Below are 20,373 nucleotides of genomic sequence, written 5' to 3' on the forward strand. Positions count from 1 at the left end.
TAACCAAAGGTCATCGCAAAAGCAGAGTGAGAAAAAAGATATGAGATCCGGCCCGTTAGCGCGCCACCAATCGGGCAACACAGCTTATTCCGGCGGGTCTATCAAGCACATTGAGTGAGGTTTCCAAAAAAAAGTCTGGGGGTTTAGGAGGTGGGGGATGTGAAGGAAGAAGTTCTGACGTAGGAACTTGGGGGCGGGGCTAGACGGAACTACGGTGATAAATCGGAGGCTCAAATCTATATCTCTTATTGCCTTATTATACACTCCATGTGAATTTCCTCTGGTCTGTAGCCCAGCCAGATATCTTTTCAAAAACTTGGTCGCAGTATGTGAGAGGAAACAGTCAAACAGTACAGAGTTAATACGGATTCAAGACTTCGAGTTCAGGATCAAGCCAACAATCAAGCTAATCAGTGTTAGTAAGAGTAGTCTGGTCCGATATGGAGTCACTTACCCATAAAGTCCAAGTACTTCACCGAAAATCAGAATCAGAATCATTCCCACGTAAACCCGAGACTGTTGCATGTATGCTCGAACACCCTGTGTAGCCGTTAGAGCTCCATCTCCCACAAATCTTGTAGGCAGTCCTTACAGCATCGCCCACAATTCCAATCGTATAACCAGCAGCCACACCTGTAAGTCCGACGGATGTGCCAGCAGCGAGGTGCATGAATCCCCTGTGCAGTGTCAGCCCGCGCCAAGCTTCCGACTCCCACCTCTCAATCACTCTCGAAAACATACGTGTACAAACTCATGTTGGTGTCGGGGCCCACAGCTTGGGCAATGAGAACTGCGATAACGAGACCGTAGACTGCGATGATACCGGACATGACGACGGGGATAAGGGACTGCAGACATTTGGTTAGCCACCTGTGCATCCTGTGTACACATCATTTCTTACCTTCATAATCAGGTCAGACCTGAAGGTTCCCACACCGGCGATACCGATGCCTGACTTTGCTGTGCCATAAGCTGCTCCTGCTGCTGTGAGATTGTAAGCTGTCTGTGTCTCGATACCTCGCATTTGCCCCGTGAGGGCTTTCACATACACCCGAAGATCATCTTCAGAAGATTATTAGTACTTCATTAAAGAGGAATACGGGAATCGACTCACTGCAGCGGCAATGCCAGCCTGATATAAGCAACATGTTAGTCGACCAATTCCACCATTTCGCTGCGCGGGACCACTCACAAAGGAAAAGAAGGGAGCGAACTTGGGGGCGAGTTCACTCTCCGACATGGTGACTGTAGTGCAAGACCAAGCTCGCAAAGATCAAAGATAGTAGGAAATGGAGCTTCCCTGAAGGTTAGAGAGAGGAGAGGATTGTTGATGAGTGTTCCACATGGCCACTTCGCCCACCGTAGTCCCCCGTACTGCCCTTCCCGCTCAGTGACAATACCATACACGGCTAATGACCACAAAACACACCTAAAACCCCGCCAAGCCCATCCAGGTTGGGGATTTGTGTATTACAATTACCCCTACCGGACTCGCCGTCACCTCGCCATCCTCCTCTCTCCTGCTTCCCCCCAGTTTATTACTTTTCAACCAACGTCCCCCCTCCACTCTCTACTCTCTTCAAAGAGGATGCTGAGGGTATGAAATTAAAAGGAGCCCTGATTTTGTTGCGCTCACGGCTCCTGGCGCTTTCCCAGATTTGACATTGTCTTTAAATCCCCCCAACTGAGGGGAGTTATGACATATTGACAATCTCCACCATTTTCTCTTTTTTTCCCTGAGATTGCATACCGGGGTCTCTGGTCTTACAACTTCCGCTTCCTCCGTTGCCTACGATCTTGAACAGAACTCTTGCGACGCCCTGAACGCCCTCCACGATCACGGATACCCCCTGTCGCCTTCTTTGCATACCGGAATAGATATCACTTCCATCTCTCGCCGATCTACTGCTTCTTAGTTTTGATTGCTGATTTTTCGACAAAATGGCGGATTTGGGGGGCCAGCGTAACCGGAATTACCGGCCTCACGGGCCGGCCTCATCGACACAGCGGGATGCTGCGTATTCTGACATCTTTGGAGGCACTCCACCTCCGGGGCGCTCCCAGACGATGAATTCGCAGACCCCGCAGTTCAATCAGGGCCGCGCTCATACCATGTCGTCGCATGTCGCACAGCCCCAATTCCAGAGACCGCCGCCGCCGCCGACGCGGCAAGTACCAAATGGATACGGACCGCCATCAGCACCACCAAATGGATACCCTCCTCCTCCGCCATCAGGACAATACCAAGCATATAATCCGGGAGCCTCCGCCACAATGTCCTCCCATCAACCTCCTCGGCCATACCCGGGAGGTCAACGCTTCGCTGCCTATCCGCGACCCCAACGCCTCGATTCGAGACCAAGTCCTACCGCGCAATACCCAGAAGCTAGAGACTTTAATCGCCCAATGCCTCCTGCGCTAAACTCCGATGCCTCCCGATCGAGATCAATGGCAAAGTTAAGCGGGCCACCGTACCAACCCCCGCCGAGCAACTTCAATCACACATCCGCCATCGCCTCTCGCCGCGAACCGTATCATGCTGGATCTCCGATGACCCAGCTCGGGCGTCCGGTGCCGGAAAAGCATACCAATGAGCGAGCCATGTCTATGACTTCGTGGTCATCTGATCGAGATGCGCACATTATGAACAGCGGACGGTCCATTCCCAGTCGCAGACCTCCGTCGGGTCACGATCAACAGCCTTTACCGAGACAGGACTCAATGGCGCAGGCCAGCCCAGATATTCTTCCTACCTCTCGCCAGCCGAGTGATGCATCTACGAGATCGCGTACAATGTCAATGGCATCGACTGCAACTGCGACACCTATGTCTGATCGGACCATGAGTGTTCACAGTCAATTCACGCAAAAGTCTGGTCCGGTAACGCTTGTCTCGCGGGACTCACAGCGCAAGGTTCCGGTGGTCTATCCTGCTTTACTTTCTCGCGTTGCAGATGTCTTCAGGGAAAAGATCTCACTCGGCGAACGACAGAAGAACGGTCTGTCTTACCAGAATGCGTTTTCGGGTACTGATTCGGTGGATTTGATTGGGAACATCATTCGGACCAACGATCGCAACCTAGCTCTTCTGCTGGGCCGAGCGCTGGATGCTCAGAAATTCTTCCACGATGTCACCTACGACCACCGGCTCCGAGACGCCCCCGGTGAAGTATATCAGTTTAAGGAAACGCTAGGAGAGGACAAGTCTACAACTGAGGTCAATGGTGTTTTCACTCTCCTGACTGAATGTTATTCTCCAACCTGTAACCGAGACAGTCTGTGTTATTCGATTGCTTGTCCGCGACGACTGGAACAACAGGCCAGATTGAATCTGAAACCTCAGCCGGTTCTGGGAGGAACTACGGACACCAAACTAGGAGGTACCATTCCAATCGACGATGACGATGACAACGACAATCAAAAGCTGTGGATCAGCACGGTGCCTAAGGAGGTTTCGGATTCCGTGGACGACCATGAGAAGAAACGACAGGAGATTATCTTCGAGATCATGTATACGGAACGTGATTTTGTGAAGGACCTGGAATACTTGCGCGATTTCTGGATGCGGCCATTACGTGCGGCGGGTACCACAACACACTCACCCATTCCAGAACACCGACGGGAAAAGTTCATTCGAACCGTGTTTGGAAACTGCTTAGAGGTTCTCAAGGTCAACAGTGCTCTGTGTGAAGCTTTGAACGGTCGACAAAAAGAGAGCCAGGTCGTCCAAACCGTTGGTGATATCTTCCTGCAACACGTGCCTCGCTTTGATCCATTTATCAAGTATGGTGCCAACCAACTCTACGGAAAGTACGAATTCGAGAAGGAGAAAGCTTCCAATCCGGCTTTTGCCAAATTTGTTGAAGACACGGAACGTCTGAAAGAGTCTCGAAAGCTTGAACTTAACGGTTACCTGACAAAGCCCACCACTCGTCTTGCAAGATACCCACTTCTGCTAGAGGGAGTTTTGAAAAACACTGCCGACGGTAATCCGGACAAGGAAGATATCCCGAAGGCAATCAAGCTGATCAAGGACTTCCTCTCGCGAGTCAATACCGAGAGTGGTAAAGCAGAGAACCATTTCAATTTGGTCCAGCTGAACGCTGCACTGAAGTTCAATTCCGCGGACTATGTCGATTTGAAACTTACAGAAGAGAACCGTCAAATGCTCATGAAGATGGCGTTCAAGAAAACCACCGCCGACAGTTCTGATGTCACCGCATATCTATTTGATCACGCTGTGTTGCTTGTTCGAATCAAGGTGGTCAACAAGCGTGAAGAGTTCCGAGTCTATAAAAAGCCTATTCCTCTCGAGTTGCTGGTTATCGCTCAGATGGACGAGGTTATCCCTCGACTAGGAATTGCTAAAAGACCTTCATCAAGTCTTCTGTCCAACAAGGCTCCGATCAATCCCCCACCTGCTAAGGATGGTGGTCTCCCAATTACCTTCAGGCATCTCGGAAAGGGCGGTTATGAACAGACTCTTTACGCTACAAACGTCGCCACACGACGCAAGTTCATCGAAGCGGTGGAGCAACAACAACAGAAGCTGTGGGAGCGAAACAGCAACTTTTACAACAAGACTATTCTGTGTGAAGGTTCCTTTGGCAACTTGAACCGTGTGAACTGTCTTGTTCCTATCGACGGTGGTCGGAAATTGGTTTATGGTACAGATAGCGGTATCTACGTCTCTGAGCGTTGGCCCAAAGACAAGTCAGTCAAACCAAAGCGAGTTCTCGATGCTAGCCAGGTCACGCAAATCGACACCCTGGAGGAGTATCAGCTGGTTTTGGTTCTGGCAAACAAGACCCTCTCCTCGTACCCTATGGATGCTCTCGACCTCGGGGAGGGCCAAAACGCCATAGCAAAGCGCCCAAAGAAAATCCAAGGTCATGCCAACTTCTTCAAGGCAGGTATTGGTCTTGGTCGTCATCTGGTTTGCTCAGTCAAGACATCGGCACTCTCAAGTACCATCAAGGTGTACGAGCCGATGGACAATCTCGCCAAGGGAAAGAAGAAGTCTGCTGTCAGCAAGATGTTCCAGAGTGGCCAGGACACACTCAAGCCATTCAAGGTTCGTTTTCTTCTTTCCGATTTGACGAGGCATAACTTGCTAACATACTGCTCTAGGAATACTACATCCCTGCTGAATCTTCTTCGATTCACTTCCTTCGTTCTACTCTGTGTGTTGGTTGTGCACGTGGCTTTGAGGTTGTCAGTTTAGAAACGACAGAAACCCAGTCTCTTCTTGATCAAGCAGATACCTCCCTTGATTTCGTTGCACGAAAAGAGAACGTCAAGCCCATTCATATCGAGCGTATGAATGGGGAATTCCTCCTCAATTACAGTGACTTCTCATTCTTTGTCAATCGCAATGGCTGGCGAGCCCGTCCGGACTGGAAGATCGCCTGGGAGGGCAACCCGAACGCATTCGCCCTCTCATACCCTTACATCCTAGCCTTCGAACCGAACTTCGTTGAGATCCGGCACGTGGAGACAAGTGAACTGACGCATCTGATGACTGGGAAAAACATTCGCATGCTGCACTCTTCCACTCGAGAGGTATGTCACCTTTATATTCCCTGTCACCTTTATATTCCCTATCTTAATAGCCAAGTGCTGACCCCTCTAGATCATCTATGCCTACGAAGACGAAGGCGGCTACGACGTGATTGCCAGTCTCGACTTTTGGACCAATAAACCGCAACAGCAAAGCATTTAATTGCCCAAGCTGTTCGGAACCAAAAACCACTGACCATGAAAATCAAACCACAACCTCAACCCGCAACCTCTCCAACCCTCCCAATAACAAATGAACAGGATCAACCTGTCATCTCATTTCTACGCAATGTACAATGGAGCGCAAATACCACTTCTTGCGTGTCTGCTTCCCTGCTTTCAACCCCCTTTCTTCACTTATCCCTTTTTTTCAACTTCACTTCTTGCTGATTGCATTTTTCTCCCACTTTTCTCCCTCTATCTTCATCCCTTCTCCCTTTAAAATTTTCATCTATTCTAAGCTCGTTCTATTTTCCTGATACTTGTCGAACTTTTCTATCCGCATGGCTGTGTTGAGAGTTTCCTCTTTCTTACTTGTCTGTATCTTTTGGGTTCGAGGTTACTTATGTTGTCTGTTAACTTAGCAATGTCAATGATGTGGATGGTTCTGTTTGCATTTTGGGTGGAGAGATCTCGTTCTGTTGTAGGCTTGAGGCTAGGTTTGTGTTTACTTTAATGTATGTGAGAATACACTATTGGCTGTTGTCTATAATAAACATTTATTTCACGTCTGAATATGGAGTAAACCCTTCTTACAAATCTATTTAGTCGGAAAATATGTGTAGAGATTACATCTGAGCAAAGCAGCTGGACACACCCCGAAATATATGTATATTCCTTGCTGCGCTACTTTTCTACCCAAATGAAAAAAAAGGAAAATAGAGGGATCACAGCACAAGCCAAGTGCTCAAATACTTTTTCTTCCTCAATTACTATCAGGACTAGGAAGGGAGGTGAGGGAAAAAAAAAGATAGATAATGAACAGGACGTGGGCCACGAACACAAAAAAACAACAGAGAAGAGGGAATATTGCTGCGCTGCGGACTTTCGATAAGAACAGATGAAGGAGGGGAAGGAGAAAAGAGAAAGGATGCAGTTCACAGGACCCCAGCCGCAGTTGGTGATGTGATAGAAGAAAAGACAGGAGCTGCCCCAGATACAGCAGAAGACCATGATGCTGAGGAGAGCAACCACCGGATGGGACGCGAGTGTCACATCGAGGAATACCGAGGCAGGAAATCCAGCTCGACACAACAAATGTTGAGTGTCTTGCGTTGCCCCCATCGTTGGTAACCGAGGCGCCGCAATCTATGATAAGTCGATCCGTCCCCAGAGATAGAAGAAGAGAAAAAAAAAGCTATTAACGTGAATAAACTGTCAATATTATCCCCATAAACAAAAACCAACTTGGTGCCATAAAGTCCAGGGTGGCACAAACGGTATCACATTGCGAACTGGGGCCCCGCTTAATGAGCCGCATCTTCAACAGGGTATATCTAGGCCTCTCCAGCTGCCTCACTGACATTGCCCTGGCTCTGCTGTTCGCGCTGCATGCGGGCCTCGATCTCTCTGAGCTGGCTCTCGCGAGCCAGTAGCTCCTGCCGCTTCTCGGCAATCTCGCGCTGTACCTTGAGCTCAATCTCACGCAGCTTCTCCTCCTCACGGCGGAGCTGCTCCTCCTTGAGGCGCACTGACTGAGATGCAAGGTCCTCGGGGTTCATGGTAGAGTCTTGGGGACTGTTTACGAATGAGTTAGCGAAGTCGGGATATGAAACCCCGGGACCAGAAACATACGGAGTGGCACCGTCGACGCTCTTGCTGAGCTTCTCCGTACGGTAGTTCTCATAAAGGAAGTCGTGGGTGATCTCCTTCAGATCAGCCAAGTGGCTGTGCAGCAGGGCGCTGCGGATAGCCAAGAAATCGGAGTGACGAGGGTTCTCAACCTCGACAACACCCCATGGGTACTGGCGTGCGCGCACTTTCTTGTTATCAATCTCGACGAAATCCTCGGAGCCAACAATGGCAAAGGGCATCAATCCACGGAGCTCAGCATTCTCCTCGACGGTGTCCTCATCATCCTCCTCGATGTCGTAGGGGAAGTTGTAGACGGGGATGCGGTAGTGTTCGATATCCTCCATGATCAGCTTCTTGGACTCGGCCAATTCGGCCGGGGTGAGGGAATCGGCCTTTCCGATGACAGGAATGACGTTGACACGAGGAGAGAGGCGCTTCATCAATTCGATATCAAGTTCACGGAGACCGTGACCGGTTGGTGTGATGAAGTAGAGCAGAACGTGGACACGGTTATCCCTGAAACGGGGGTTACGCTTAATCCGGGACTCCTCTGCAAGGATATCGTCGTATTGGCGTTCGAGGTAGCCGACAATCTCGCCGAAGCTGTGCAAAAGTTAGCAACAGTACTGATAAGTATTCCCGCGGTGTACATGCCTGGCCTCGTTGTCAATTTGGTCACCGAATCCGGGGGTATCGACGATGGTCAGGGAGATACGGGTTCCCTCCTCATCAAGTTCGAGCTCTGTAATCTCCTGTTAGTAGTCACCCACTATTGGCCCCATGCGGAGAACGGTTCAACTCACCGACTGTAACGGGCTTAATGCGGACGCCCTCCTCGATGTGAGCGTTGGCAGCATCGTCGGCATCCTTGCCCTCCAGAACCTGCTTTCCGCAGAGAGTGTTGACGAAAGTTGTGCGACCTGCGAAAAGGAGATGGGTCAATCCCCATTCTGACCTGACTGCGTGTCGAGGACATTACCTGTTCCACTGGCACCGCACACCATCAAACAAAACTGAATTCCCTTCTTGACATTCTTCTTGCGACGAATCTTAATCTACCCGAACAAAGTGCGGGCATGCAATTAGCTCGGGGAACTTTTTGGAGGTATGGGAAGCGATCAGAAAAGGGGAATGCACATACCGCGTTGAGGGCCGACGACATAGTGGGCTAGAGAGTGAATGAAACAAAGATACAGAGAAGAGAAGAGGGCTAAAGCAAGTAATATGAAGATGGGTGAAACTTGCTCTCCTGAGTCTGGAGAGAGTAGGGGGGCGGAGGAAAGACAGTTCGTGTTTCCCCCTTTCCCAAACAGGCGGCCAATCACGGGACGTGCATCTTCTCCAGTCTACTTTACTTCTACAACAGAGCTCTTGATCTGTCACAATTGATATATGAAATTGTCAGGAAAAAGAAGAGAAAACTATTGAAATTTGTACATTGAATGCCTGAGCTATTTGCATCTACATAATTGACCACTTGACTGCTGAATTGAAGATACGCAGCACTCAGGGGTTGAAGGAGTGGTGGGTCGCTGCTGGCCACCGTATGATTACATAAATATATGCCTGAGGTAGCTGCCCGCATCTTATCGTCTCCGGGGAATCCTATATTGCACTTTGTTCTGTACACCTCTAATTTATTGCTAACTGGAGGTTGTTTGAGCTGTCTAAAGTGGCTATTGCTCCAGCTATGCTTGGTGGGCACCTCAGCTATGAACACTCGCCAGGTTATCGATGAGTCCATCGGGCCATACTCACTGTCTGCGACATTTAACCATGACAGTAGCTGTTTCTCTGTGGGCTTGGACACAGGGTTTTGTGGTAAGGGATGCTCAAGACAGATCACAGCTCCAAGCGTTAGCTGTATTCTTACACATTTTATGCACCGATGCTAAATGTATACTGCAGTCTTCAATTCCAACCCATGCGAGCTTAAAGTATCACGAGGTGAGTGTTTGCCCTCTGGTCCAGCGCATTTGAATTGTATTCGTACTCACCTTGACGCACTTCAGATTTCAATGCAGGAATCAGCGTGGCAGAAATGCTAGGCCAGTCAAACTACCTGGCTATCGTCGGGGGCGGGAAGAACCCCAAATTCCCGCAGAACAAGGTGCGCCGTCTCCAGCAGTATAGACAAAGCATGAAAATCTCATGAATCTGTTTTGCAGTTGATTATATGGGACGATGCAAAGCAGAAAGCGGCCATCACGCTCGAATTTCGCACCTCGGTCCTCGGCGTGCGTCTATCAAAATCGAAAATTGTCGTCGTGCTACTAAATAGTGTCCATGTTTTTGCATTTTCGAATCCCCCGCAAAAGCAGTCAGTCTTCGAGACCTCAGACAACTCTTTGGGGTTGGCCTGTCTTGATCAAAGAGTGCTGGCCTTCCCAGGTCGGTCTCCGGGACAGGTTCAGATGATAGAGCTAGAGACTGGCAACATCAGCATTATCCCGGCGCATAGTACGCCGCTACGAGCGATGGCCTTGAGCCCAGATGGGAAAATTCTGGCAACAGCAAGTGAAGCGGTAAGGTCTTGTAGGTTGCGATCATCTAGGGGTGGTTATTGACATGTGTATAGGGAACCTTGATTCGGATTTTCGCTACCGGGAACTGTACAAAAATGGGAGAACTGCGACGGGGTGTCGACCATGCAGTGATATTCTCCGTTTGTTTCTCGCCATCCAACAACTTTCTGGCAGTGACCTCCGACAAATCGACACTCCACATCTTTGATATTTCCCACCAGCAACATGTCACACGACGCAGCCAGTCACCCGCATCAGCGTCTGAGGAACCAGCCGCTAGCCAAAAGTGGGGGTTCCTTGGCAGGATTCCCCTTCTGCCTCGAGTCTTCTCAGATGAGTACTCATTTGCTAATGCGCATTTCGAGATGGGTAGAGAAGCCATCCAAGGATCCCCGTATGTTCCACCAGTTGGGCCTTCAATGGGTCGACCCCAGAAAGGCCTGATAGGCTGGTGCGATGACCAGACCCTTTTGGTAATTGGGTCCGGACGAGACGGTCGCTGGGAGAAGTTTGTGATCCGGGAGGGCGAGGAAGGCAAGAGATATTGTGTGCGGGATGGTTGGAAGAGATATCTTGGTGGCGGTTGACAGATGAAAAGCATACCAGTTGATCTCAAACCCGATGCCATCCCACCCAAACCCAAGCGTTGCGGCACGTTGTCTGCAGCCGAACAAGCCAGCACCATTACTGAGCTGGGGCTGCGGACTGCGCTTTTGGAGAGTAACCGAAGCTGCAGTAAGGATACCAGGCGACGAACATGAAATGCGATGTACATGACACCACAAACTCGAGAGTGAATAGCAAACAATAGTAACGATATCTCATGTTTCAACGATGACGATCATGTCTATCCCGGTCACTCCGATGTCTGCGGGAATCTGGCGAACGCGACTTTCTCGATGATCGATCTCCCCGTGGCCTTTCCTCTGTTTCAGATGATCTGTAGCGAGATCGCTTCTCCCTTTCGGGGGAGCGATCATCCCGATGCCGTCGTTCACGCGGAGAACGGGAACGGTGACGGCGATGATGCCGGCTGGAGCGTTCCTTGCTGTCGTGGCGTCGCCTAGAAGGCTTCTGGCTGCTTTTCCATGCCTCGATTGCGCGCGCAATTTCTTCTTTCTTCTCCTCAATAAGGAACTCCTTCATCGGGTCTTCCTCATCATGATTGCGGATCAACTCGTCTAGCTCCTTCTCTTCCTTCAAGACTGGCCGTCTTTCTTCCTTTTCGGTGATTCTCTTCCGGCTGCGGTCATCATCCCTACCCTTGTTCTCGGTGGCAGTCGAAACTCCCATCAACTTGGCGACATTGTTTTCCTCCTCTTCGTCGTCGTCCCGTCGCTTGTAACGAGCATGATCAACACGAAGCAAACGTCCCAGCACGCTCGCACCGCCGAGGTTATCCACGGCTAAATCTGTGCTGCGCTGGTCTTCGTACTTGAGCCACGCGAATCCTCTGCTCTTGCCAGTTTCCTTGTCGCGAGCTAATTTGATATGTACTGGTTCTCCGTATTGCGAGAATATCGCGACAACATCTCCTTCAGATAGCTCGAATGGAAGTCCACCGATGTAGATATAAGCTGTGTCTCGGTAATCTGCGTGCCATGATGCCTCTGGGGGTCTGTACGTCAAGGTATTATTAGTCAAAAAAAGAGCTCCAAGAAGCTAATCAGAACTTACATAGCGTTTTCAAGCTCGCGCTTGTTGAGCGCCTGAACCTGGCGAATGGAATTCATGGTGAGGTGGGAGAGGGAAAGTTGGAGCGCAGAAGTTGGAGAGAGAAATGTGGAGCCGCGGAACCGTAATTATTGTTTACGCTGCAAACTAACCCCCTGCTCGATCGAAGACGACGTGCACGACCACAGACTCCGCTGTTGTGCGCTATCTTCAACAATTTTTCGCGAGCGGGCTTGCTACTAGCTGGACCGCCTACAATTCGTCCCCCCACACCCCTCGGATTCCCCTGACACCTCTTGCACCTCCACCTCGACTCAACATCTCCACGCGCATATCTCCTTGTGCTACGACATAGACAGACACCTGGGTGAATGCCCTCTGAGGCATGGTGGGACGAGACCAAACGATGGCCTCCAGTCCGCACGGGTCGAAGACGGCCGGAACAAACAGTCGACCGACCAGCAAAGATGGCTCCAAGAAGAACATTTGGTCCTCGCTATTAGACAGTGTTGCTAACGGAAAGCGCTTGCCTGAGAAGAACTTGCTAGTGCTAGGTAAGTTACCATCTTCTTGGGGCTTTCCATGCCTACTCGCGCTCATTACTGGTCCCGTCTTTCGATTGTTGGACATGCCACTGACAGCTTGACAATAGGCGGAACACCGGAAAGCCAACGGGAATTTTTAGAGTCTTTCTCTGCAGACCTCTCTGATGGTTCTGGTTTAGTGAACGAGAAGCGCAAAGCCAAAGGGAAAACACCACCCATTGCCAATCAGTTTGCGCTTGGTTACACATATCGAGATGTCCTCGATGCCGATCAAGAAGGTATATGAACACTGCAGCTTCCGTATAGCTGCTCCCATGTTAAAAATTCTATTGCAGATACCCTGGCACGCGTCTCAGCTTATCTCCTGTCCGAACCCTCGCTATCATTCGCACCCCTCCTCAAACCACTTCTGACCCCACAGTCCGTGCCGGAAACGCTGGTTGTGATTCTGATGGACTGGTCTGACCCGTGGACATGGATCCGGAGACTCAGAGAATGGGTTCGCCTTTTACGCACAGTGCTTGTTTCGCTCGACGATGAGACCAAGATCGTCATGGAAGAGACAATGACGGAGTGGCGCGATCGCAAAAGGGGACTAGACGCCAACTCAGCGGCTGCAGGCGGCTTGTCAACTTCGGGTGGTCAGGTCACGATACCCCTCGGACCTGGTGAATGGGACGAGGGCCTTGGTGTCCCAATGTGTGTTGTCTGCCAAGGGGTATGTGGCACCAGCTTTGAATTTGGCTCCGGGGGGCTCTTGCTAACATGAACGTTGCTATATCCAGGCGGACAAGATCGAGAAATTGGAGAAGGAACATGGATGGCATGAAGAGCAGTTCGACTTCATTCTTCAGTTCCTCCGAACTATTCTCCTGAAGCGTAAGAAAACTTTTATACACCGTCTCTTGTCGATCAACCGAATCAATTCCTAACCCCGTACAGACGGCGCATCGCTAATCTACACCACCCCATTTCTCGCCAATTCTCTTCAGAGTCTGATCCACTCTTCACTGGGAATACACTCTCTTCTGAAGAGGCAATCATTAAAACATAATGTGATCGACCGCGACAAGATCCTGGTACCAGCTAACTGGGACTCATGGGGTAAGATTCGAATTATCCGGGAAGGGTTCGATATGGAAGGAGTGTCAACAGCATGGTCAATCGAGATCCAAGACCCCCCTGAGCCAATTGATCAACCCCCAGAGAACGATAACGGCCCTGGAGAAGACGGCACAAGTGCCGTAAGAGTCTTCGAACAAACAATCAATGACCCCAAACGAGACAACACCATCGCCCACCCCAACAGCAACAGCAACGGCACCAAGATCGAAATCGAAACCTCTGACATCCAAGCCTTCCTCTCAAGCCAAGTGGAAATCCTGGAGAAGCTCAAAGCCGAAGACGAAAAGGACCGTGCAAACCAAGCAACCCCCCAACTGGAAATGTCCCCAATGGACGACGAAGGCAAAGTCAACGAGCACATCGGTCCTGTACAGTTCAACATGGGCGGAATCCAAGTTGACGCCGATGACATGCTGAAGAAACTTCGGGTAAGACATCCATCAATACGACCCCGTTGCCCTCGCCCGCCCCTACCCAAACGTTAAGCTAAATTAATTGTTTACCCAGGATCGCGAAGCCAGTCGGACCCAGAAGAAGGAAAGCCCCGTGCCCAACACCGGTGACGAGAAAGCTCACAACCAAGCCCTGGCTAACTTCTTTGCTGGCCTTGTCAAGAAAGGCGGCGCCAGTCCCCGTGGAAGTCCTTCTGCTTGAATGATTTCGTTCCTTGTGTATTTTAGTTCTTTGTGCGTACATAATCCGGAAGCCTAGACTTTCGCCTGTGCACTGGGCTCGATGGTTGGATAGTGGTGAATACAGATCCTAGATGTTCGTTGGGTTGTGGAAGATGCCGGTCGTTATGATTTCCCCCGGGCGTGGAGGTTCTATGGCTTTTCGGCAGGTGTTAGATAATGATACCAATATGAAGACTTTGTAATTTTTGATCCTAGTTGTGCTTGATACTAAATAGTCCTATAGAATAGGTCGATGTATATGATTTACTCGACAATCTTGGCTTTCATCTTCCACACTTCTTCTTTTGATATCATCTCTGTTAATCCTTCACACTGCTGCGTCCCTGACATAAAAGTCTATAGGGAGTTTTCCTGATTTGATTATTTGCTGCAATTTCCTTACGGTGAACAAGCCCTAACGATACCTGCCTATCATGAGTTAGCGTGCGATCCATCTTGATCCAAGATAGGTCCAATTGAAGAAGACCAAAGAGCATACCCTGGATCAGCCACTAAAATCCATCAGTCTCGTCTAAATATGCAGGCTAGAATCGTCAGATCGCTCAGCTGCACGATGATGACAGGGGCGGGACGCACCATATCTACAGAACCAAGGATATCGAGGTTGGAGACAAAAGACGACGACGTCATTCGAACCGCTACCTGCAGATCAGCGCTCGCAGTATAGACAGTCCGTAGAATTGGGACTGTTGGGCTTTCAAATGATCCAGTACATTGCTGTGTGTGCTTAGTGCCATCGTATTCCCTCATACGGCGAATACAGTAGCTCGGTTTGTGGATTCAGCTTAGGGCTACAAGGTGTAGGAACCGTAGCTGAATATGACGTGTATAAAGCATTCTCACACCCATCTACCCGCGGGCATGCCCAATGATGATTGATCGCGGACGCCCCAGCCAATAAACCTTCTAGCTAGGCATGAATGGATATAGGAATACTTGATAATCTGCTTTGACATAGATAGATATACATATCCAAATTCGACTTTCCAGACTCATGATTCTCTCATTTTCGAGACAGAAGTACATGTTCGACAGGACATAACTTAATACAAATCACAACACAAGAACAACTAATTAAGCAAACAAAGAGTCAGACTTAATATCCTCCGCGCTGATTACCAGCATTAGCTTGGTCACTCGAGCGGGTAACCCTACCGCCAAGCTTGTTCAGAGGATCATCATTCTGGGCACCAGTTGGCTCTCGCGCGCCAGAGGTGTAACTACTACCACCAGCCGCACTACCACCGAAGCCAGAGTCAACCCGGTTATCAAGGCCTGGCTTATCAAACCCTTGTTCGCCTTGCATTCCTGTCTGGCAGGGCATAGCGTGGCTAGTAGCAGAGTGCGACTTGTGCTCCTGCGTCGAGGTGTTGTGGCTTTCCTCGCTGGTCAATGGATTGTTGCCGTAGTCGCCGGGTTGGGGCTGGGTCTGAGACCTGTTCTCCTGTGTGGATTTCTTGTAGTCGTCTTCGGTGGTTTCATGATTGTCGAGGCCGCCTGAGCCCATGTTGCTGGGAGGGTTCATGGCTCCACCTCCTCCACGTGTAGCACTGTTGTCTGTATATTTGTTTAGCTTGAGCTTCGGGTTTGGAGCTTGTATTTGACTTACCCATACCACTGCTGACGCCCGAGGACGTGTTGCTAGGCTGGTTCATAGTTCCCCGTGTAGCGCGGTTGTCTATACACTTAGCTTGGCTTCTGGTCTGAAGGACTTGGCCTGGCTTACCCATATCACTGTCGACGCGAGGATCCATCTTGTTACCCATCCGTGACTCGTGTGGACCAGCATTGGGGTTGGTAGCACGGTTGTCTATACCGTAACTATTAGTTTGACTTTATAGCATTAGAGCATGGCGTGTCTCACCCATATCACTGTCAACACGGGGATCCATCTTGTTTCCCATCCGTGATTCATACGGGCCGGCGTTGGGATTGGTAGCGCGGTTGTCTATACTATTAGCTTACACTTCGGGCTCTGTGGCTCGACTTGACTTACCCCTATCACTATCGACGCGAGGATCCATCTTATTAGCCAGGTTCGAGTCATGCGGACCAGCATTGACGTTCGTATAACCATCGCCAGAACGGCTGCCCTGATAACCCAACCCGGTCCTGGGTGGATCAGCTGAACTCTGGGTGTCTAATTATCCAGTCAGCACACCGACAAAGTTAGATAGACCAAGAGAAACTAAAAGTCTCCGAGGACTAACCGTTGAACTTGGAGTCGCGATAGGCAGAACCAGAGCCGTACGGGTTGTTAGAGCCCACGCCATGAGATCTGTTCTGGCCCATACCGGACTCGGTGGCTGGGGCATTGGAGGTTCCCTGGTTATCCCGGTCAGCCTGGAAGCCGCGAGCTGTATCTTTGTCGTGATCAGTCACAGCTTCCTTGACTTTGTGCATGAAGTTCGACATAGTAGATAATTTGTGGCGATAAGATAATAAGTAGATTGTTTGAAGTTGAATAATAAGAGTGAGTATCTTCTACGATGAGAAGGCCACTAACAGGCTTATATGCCTCCCAGCCATGTTTTGCCTCGATAAAACTCGTATAAGACCGGGCGTATAGATCTCCAGTGACGACATTATGAGGAGCTCATATATGTGGAAAAACAAGCTCCTCTAGATCATGACCTATCAAGTGGCTTTTTTTTCTAGTACCGTGACGCGCAGGACAGGTTCGACGACTGTTTGAGCGAAACCTAGGGGAGCTGTGAATGTCATCTGCACGGGTGTCGTCATTTCCGCTCTATATCGACCTCGGGAGAGACCTGGAGAATACGAACGCAGGTTCTCATTCCATGGTTCTCCATTTTCATGGGTTTATATTCAAGTTTTCTACAAAGCTGACACATTGGAAAAAAAACTAAGAGTTGGAGTTTATGAGCCTGAATTTGGGCGTTTTCATAAAAAGGTAAGTGGCGGTTGAGATTGGCAAGCCTCACCCAGCAAAGGTATATGATACGAAGAATGACATAGGCTTTCACGGGTATAACCGCAGCTAATGAAGATCACTATCTCGTGCTTTAAAAAGATGTTCCATCCCGAGCGTCATCGAGCTGGTTTGAGACGATCCATTTTCTATAATAAAGACATACAATATAGAAGTAAAAACATTTGCCCGCCTTCAACTTTTGGCAAAAAGTAGTAAGCGAATAGATCACCAGTTCTCCCAAACAGCATCAGGCAGAACCTTCCGCATAATGCCCCAGTGCTCCAAAGCACTGCGGTCCTGATACTTGTGCAATCTACCAACCTCCTTCTCCCACAAGTAGGCTCTACCAGTCTTGGGGTAAGACGCAAAGATAGCAGGGTCAAGCTCATGCTTAGGAACGAGGTAGCTTTCACGAGACTTGCTGCGCAGGAAGTCCGCCTGGACAGGGTCACGGAAGCGAAGGGGGGTGCCAGCACTCTTCTTGCAGAACAAGACCATGTTGGTGAAATCAGAGTTCTCGTCAGATCCGACTGGTGCTTGTTCGCGGAAGATACGGCATGATGGGAAGACGTGTTGGATGGTACGGACTACCAGGCCGGTTGGGTAGAGGGTAAGATCCCCGGCGTAGTTCTGGGTTTGATTTGTTAGCAATGATTGTTCTACGGTAGCATGTATGGTTTGGTTGGTCTTACAATGGCAATGACACCGTCGTCCTTGAGAAGCGCCTCGAGGCCCTCGAGGAATTCATAGGTGAATAGTTCGGCAGGCTCGGCTCCACCGGTGAAAACATCGTGGACGATGTAGTCGTACTGGATTGGCTTAGGGGCAGATTGAGCTTTCTTGACGTATTTGACGGCATCTTGGATGATAGGGATGTGGTTCCGTGGGAGATTGAAATATTCAACTGCGTACTTGTGCACGGTAGGGTCGATTTCAACGATAGTAGTCTCAATACCGTGCTTGATGAGTGCGGCAGGAGTTGTGCCAATACCAAGTCCACTGTTTATCGGTTAGTTTTTGTAGCTTTTGATATCTGCTGGGGGATTCTTACATGACCAGCGCCTTGCTATCGGCATCGACGCGGGAAACGCCATGGTCCGGCTCAACTAAACGGACAGCCTCGAGCATAGCAAAAATGGCGTAGATAGGATCCTCCACCTCGGGGCGGTAGCTTGAAGGCAGCTTGGTCCACTGTCCACCGAGAAGGCTGTGGTCGCAGCGCATCACACGGAATCCATCATTGTGGTTGTCCAACACAGAGATGTAGCCGGTGGTGGATTCATGACGTGCCACAAGGGAGTACCCTTCGTGCTCAATGGCAGAGTTCACGCCATTAATTCCAGCAAAGTGCACGTTCGAGGTAAAAGAAAAGACCACAGAAGGAATGGCTAGAACCAGCAACTTGGACGGAAGGAGTGCAGAATAACAGACCGCAAGGATCATTTGCATTCCAACCCTGGTAAACAAAAAGGTAGTGCCGACGATCCAGTGCAATATAATGTTCGCAAAGTGATCGCCAAATGAATAGAATACGTAGGTGCCCAGCAGGGGAACGTGCTCAGCCACCAAATCGCCATGCGACTCGAGTCTTAAACCCCTTTGGATTTGCTTCCCGGCATAGGCTACTGTGAGGAGTACCAGAGGATAATAGCCACACAGCTCCGTGATGACCGGACCGAGTGGGTTGCCCAATGAGGAGCTCTTCTGCTTCATGAAATACTGGAGAGTTGGAACCCAGAACGCCAACACGGGGAGCAGGTAGCCACCAGCACGACCCAGACGCCTGATAATAAAGTCTTTCAAAAACCATCCGGCTCCGCCAAAGATGGCGACTCCATAGGCATGGAAGATTTCAGCAGGCAAGGATCCATAAGTTGGAGATAGAATCAGCTTGGAAAGGGGTGAGTAAAAAGCGAGAATAACCAGCAAGGCCACGCCGGAGCCAACTCGCCGGCGATCGACCTGCTGCATGAACTCTTCGACAGAAGGCATGATTTCCAGCTGATGCAGCTATGGATGTTGGTGGCAAGCGCGGAATCAGTCAAGATAGCGCATCTGCGAGCTTATTAGCACCTGCAACTGTGGCCTGTTCTCGCTACAAGAGACATTCAAAGCTCAAGAAGCTCCAAACAATTGGAAATGAATCATTGACTTACACGTTCAGACCAGCCACGAAAACAATGTCAAAAGTGGAAGAAAGTTACGGAGAGAAGCTCTTTTGCCGCCGAATTCCGCGTTCCCAACTTCATCTCCCCTCCACTTTCTGAAACACACCAAGATGCCACTTTTCCCTATGGATTCGGGGTTCACAGCCAAAGGCGAAACCAGCACTTATAGCCATGCTGTCACAGTCAAAAACCGTCGCAAGCGGTATCTGGACCTGCACCCAGAATACTTCTCGGCGGAGCTCGAGCTAGCCGGTCCGCCTGCTCTTCCCATTGCCAGCTGATACACTTGGCTTGAATCTATCGCGGGCGAAGCAAACAAAAAGCAGCAAAAACCCAGTACTAATCTTGCCCGACTTCTCTACAGACCCGTTACTATACGATCGCCTAATCCGCCGATTCCAGACGCCGCAGGAAAGAGAAGAAGCAGGGCGCGCGAAGGGGTTCTCGGGTATCCTACAGGCGGACCTCTTGCGATCTGAAGCCAGGATTGATGCAATCGCACATCCAAATCCTAATGCGGAGATGAGCTACACCCGTGGCCCGGATGGGGAGATTCTTGCAGAAGACCGTGATGAAATACCCCCCAACAAGGAAGAAGGCGAGCGGCGCTGGCAGTGGGAGATGGGGTTGCGCTTCGTGCAAGGACATGACTCTGATTTTGACTATAAGACTGTCGATGATAATGATGAGCTGGATGACTGGTCTGATAAGCAGAATGAGTATTTTGAGGATGAGGAACCTGAGTGGGTTGTTGATAATACCCGCGGGGAGGATGCCCGCTCGAGTCTTCAGGGTGAAACGGGAATCCAGGATTTCTAGCACCAGAAGAACTGGTGCGACCTTTGGCTTCTGAAAGAAACACCAAAGGTGCGCTCCTTCGCTTTGTATGGTGCCGGCCACGATTACTTTCATAATATACCCGCGCGGCACATTATTTTGGCATTTGCAATTGGAAAATACATAATTATCTCTTCACAAAAGTGCCTATTTGAAGGATTACAACGCTACCTTCGATATCTAGCCCGTCGACGACTCCTTTGCTTATCGTTTTTCCCTCTTTTGATTAGTTTGATATATAGTAGCTTCTCTTTTCGGTTCGCTGTATTTGTGGTAGTTATAATTTGTCAATACCGGATTACTATAAGTGGAAAAGAGTTATTGAAGGGCTTAAAGAGAGGGGGCTTACTTACAGAATTCTCAAAGAAGCAAAATCATCTACGTGACGGTTGAGCATTGATGTACACAACTGGCTGCATATCAGCTTTCAATGATGCGTTTGTTGTCGGGATTACCGGATCGCTATATCTCCTTATTCTTGTCTCTTGTCTAGATCACTGACAAATCCCAAAGGTAA

At 49.8% G+C, this 20,373-nt stretch overlaps 9 protein-coding genes across 9 annotated transcripts; 4 read left to right on the plus strand and 5 right to left on the minus strand.

The window, feature by feature from the left end:
* Window positions 1-369: 369 nt before the first annotated feature.
* N7508_002048 (V-type proton ATPase proteolipid subunit) lies at window positions 370-1,240 on the minus strand (the record flags this gene model as incomplete). Its single annotated transcript, XM_058460114.1, has 8 exons — window positions 370-406; window positions 455-540; window positions 593-677; window positions 742-848; window positions 902-984; window positions 1,050-1,062; window positions 1,115-1,132; window positions 1,193-1,240. The coding sequence occupies 8 exons, from the start codon at window positions 1,238-1,240 to the stop codon at window positions 370-372; spliced, it is 477 nt and encodes a 158-aa protein (XP_058323646.1).
* A 701-nt stretch (window positions 1,241-1,941) lies between these two features.
* Window positions 1,942-5,721, plus strand: rom2 (putative Rho guanyl nucleotide exchange factor (Rom2); the record flags this gene model as incomplete). The annotated part of the gene is made up of 3 exons (XM_058460115.1): window positions 1,942-5,073; window positions 5,130-5,561; window positions 5,632-5,721. The coding sequence occupies 3 exons, from the start codon at window positions 1,942-1,944 to the stop codon at window positions 5,719-5,721; spliced, it is 3,654 nt and encodes a 1,217-aa protein (XP_058323647.1).
* A 1,333-nt stretch (window positions 5,722-7,054) lies between these two features.
* Window positions 7,055-8,514, minus strand: aspA (uncharacterized protein; the record flags this gene model as incomplete). The annotated part of the gene is made up of 5 exons (XM_058460116.1): window positions 7,055-7,295; window positions 7,353-7,955; window positions 8,119-8,272; window positions 8,332-8,407; window positions 8,494-8,514. The coding sequence occupies 5 exons, from the start codon at window positions 8,512-8,514 to the stop codon at window positions 7,055-7,057; spliced, it is 1,095 nt and encodes a 364-aa protein (XP_058323648.1).
* A 550-nt stretch (window positions 8,515-9,064) lies between these two features.
* N7508_002051 (phosphatidylinositol-3,5-bisphosphate binding protein HSV2) lies at window positions 9,065-10,464 on the plus strand (the record flags this gene model as incomplete). The annotated part of the gene is made up of 5 exons (XM_058460117.1): window positions 9,065-9,173; window positions 9,261-9,299; window positions 9,365-9,462; window positions 9,521-9,877; window positions 9,931-10,464. 5 exons carry the CDS (start codon window positions 9,065-9,067, stop codon window positions 10,462-10,464), a joined length of 1,137 nt encoding a protein of 378 aa, XP_058323649.1.
* A 241-nt stretch (window positions 10,465-10,705) lies between these two features.
* Window positions 10,706-11,705, minus strand: N7508_002052 (IST3 family RNA-binding protein; the record flags this gene model as incomplete). Its single annotated transcript, XM_058460118.1, has 2 exons — window positions 11,555-11,705; window positions 10,706-11,495 (listed from the first exon to the last, which is right to left on the minus strand). The coding sequence occupies exons 1-2, from the start codon at window positions 11,608-11,610 to the stop codon at window positions 10,706-10,708; spliced, it is 846 nt and encodes a 281-aa protein (XP_058323650.1). The 5' UTR covers window positions 11,611-11,705.
* A 231-nt stretch (window positions 11,706-11,936) lies between these two features.
* N7508_002053 (dynein family protein) lies at window positions 11,937-13,875 on the plus strand (the record flags this gene model as incomplete). The annotated part of the gene is made up of 6 exons (XM_058460119.1): window positions 11,937-12,105; window positions 12,204-12,374; window positions 12,432-12,814; window positions 12,882-12,975; window positions 13,039-13,649; window positions 13,729-13,875. 6 exons carry the CDS (start codon window positions 11,937-11,939, stop codon window positions 13,873-13,875), a joined length of 1,575 nt encoding a protein of 524 aa, XP_058323651.1.
* A 1,137-nt stretch (window positions 13,876-15,012) lies between these two features.
* On the minus strand, window positions 15,013-16,331 carry N7508_002054 (uncharacterized protein; the record flags this gene model as incomplete). Its single annotated transcript, XM_058460120.1, has 6 exons — window positions 15,013-15,473; window positions 15,526-15,594; window positions 15,643-15,726; window positions 15,781-15,864; window positions 15,913-16,056; window positions 16,127-16,331. The coding sequence occupies 6 exons, from the start codon at window positions 16,329-16,331 to the stop codon at window positions 15,013-15,015; spliced, it is 1,047 nt and encodes a 348-aa protein (XP_058323652.1).
* Window positions 16,332-17,076: 745 nt separating this feature from the next.
* Window positions 17,077-18,843, minus strand: N7508_002055 (spermidine synthase; the record flags this gene model as incomplete). Its single annotated transcript, XM_058460121.1, has 3 exons — window positions 17,077-17,481; window positions 17,544-17,850; window positions 17,903-18,843. 3 exons carry the CDS (start codon window positions 18,841-18,843, stop codon window positions 17,077-17,079), a joined length of 1,653 nt encoding a protein of 550 aa, XP_058323653.1.
* Window positions 18,844-19,129: 286 nt separating this feature from the next.
* On the plus strand, window positions 19,130-19,838 carry N7508_002056 (uncharacterized protein; the record flags this gene model as incomplete). The annotated part of the gene is made up of 2 exons (XM_058460122.1): window positions 19,130-19,271; window positions 19,384-19,838. 2 exons carry the CDS (start codon window positions 19,130-19,132, stop codon window positions 19,836-19,838), a joined length of 597 nt encoding a protein of 198 aa, XP_058323654.1.
* Between the last annotated feature and the right edge of the window lie 535 nt (window positions 19,839-20,373).

This window comes from Penicillium antarcticum (assembly GCF_028974205.1).
Source record: "Penicillium antarcticum strain IBT 31339 chromosome Unknown utg000002l_segment0_segment0, whole genome shotgun sequence".
NCBI lineage: Eukaryota > Fungi > Ascomycota > Eurotiomycetes > Eurotiales > Aspergillaceae > Penicillium > Penicillium antarcticum.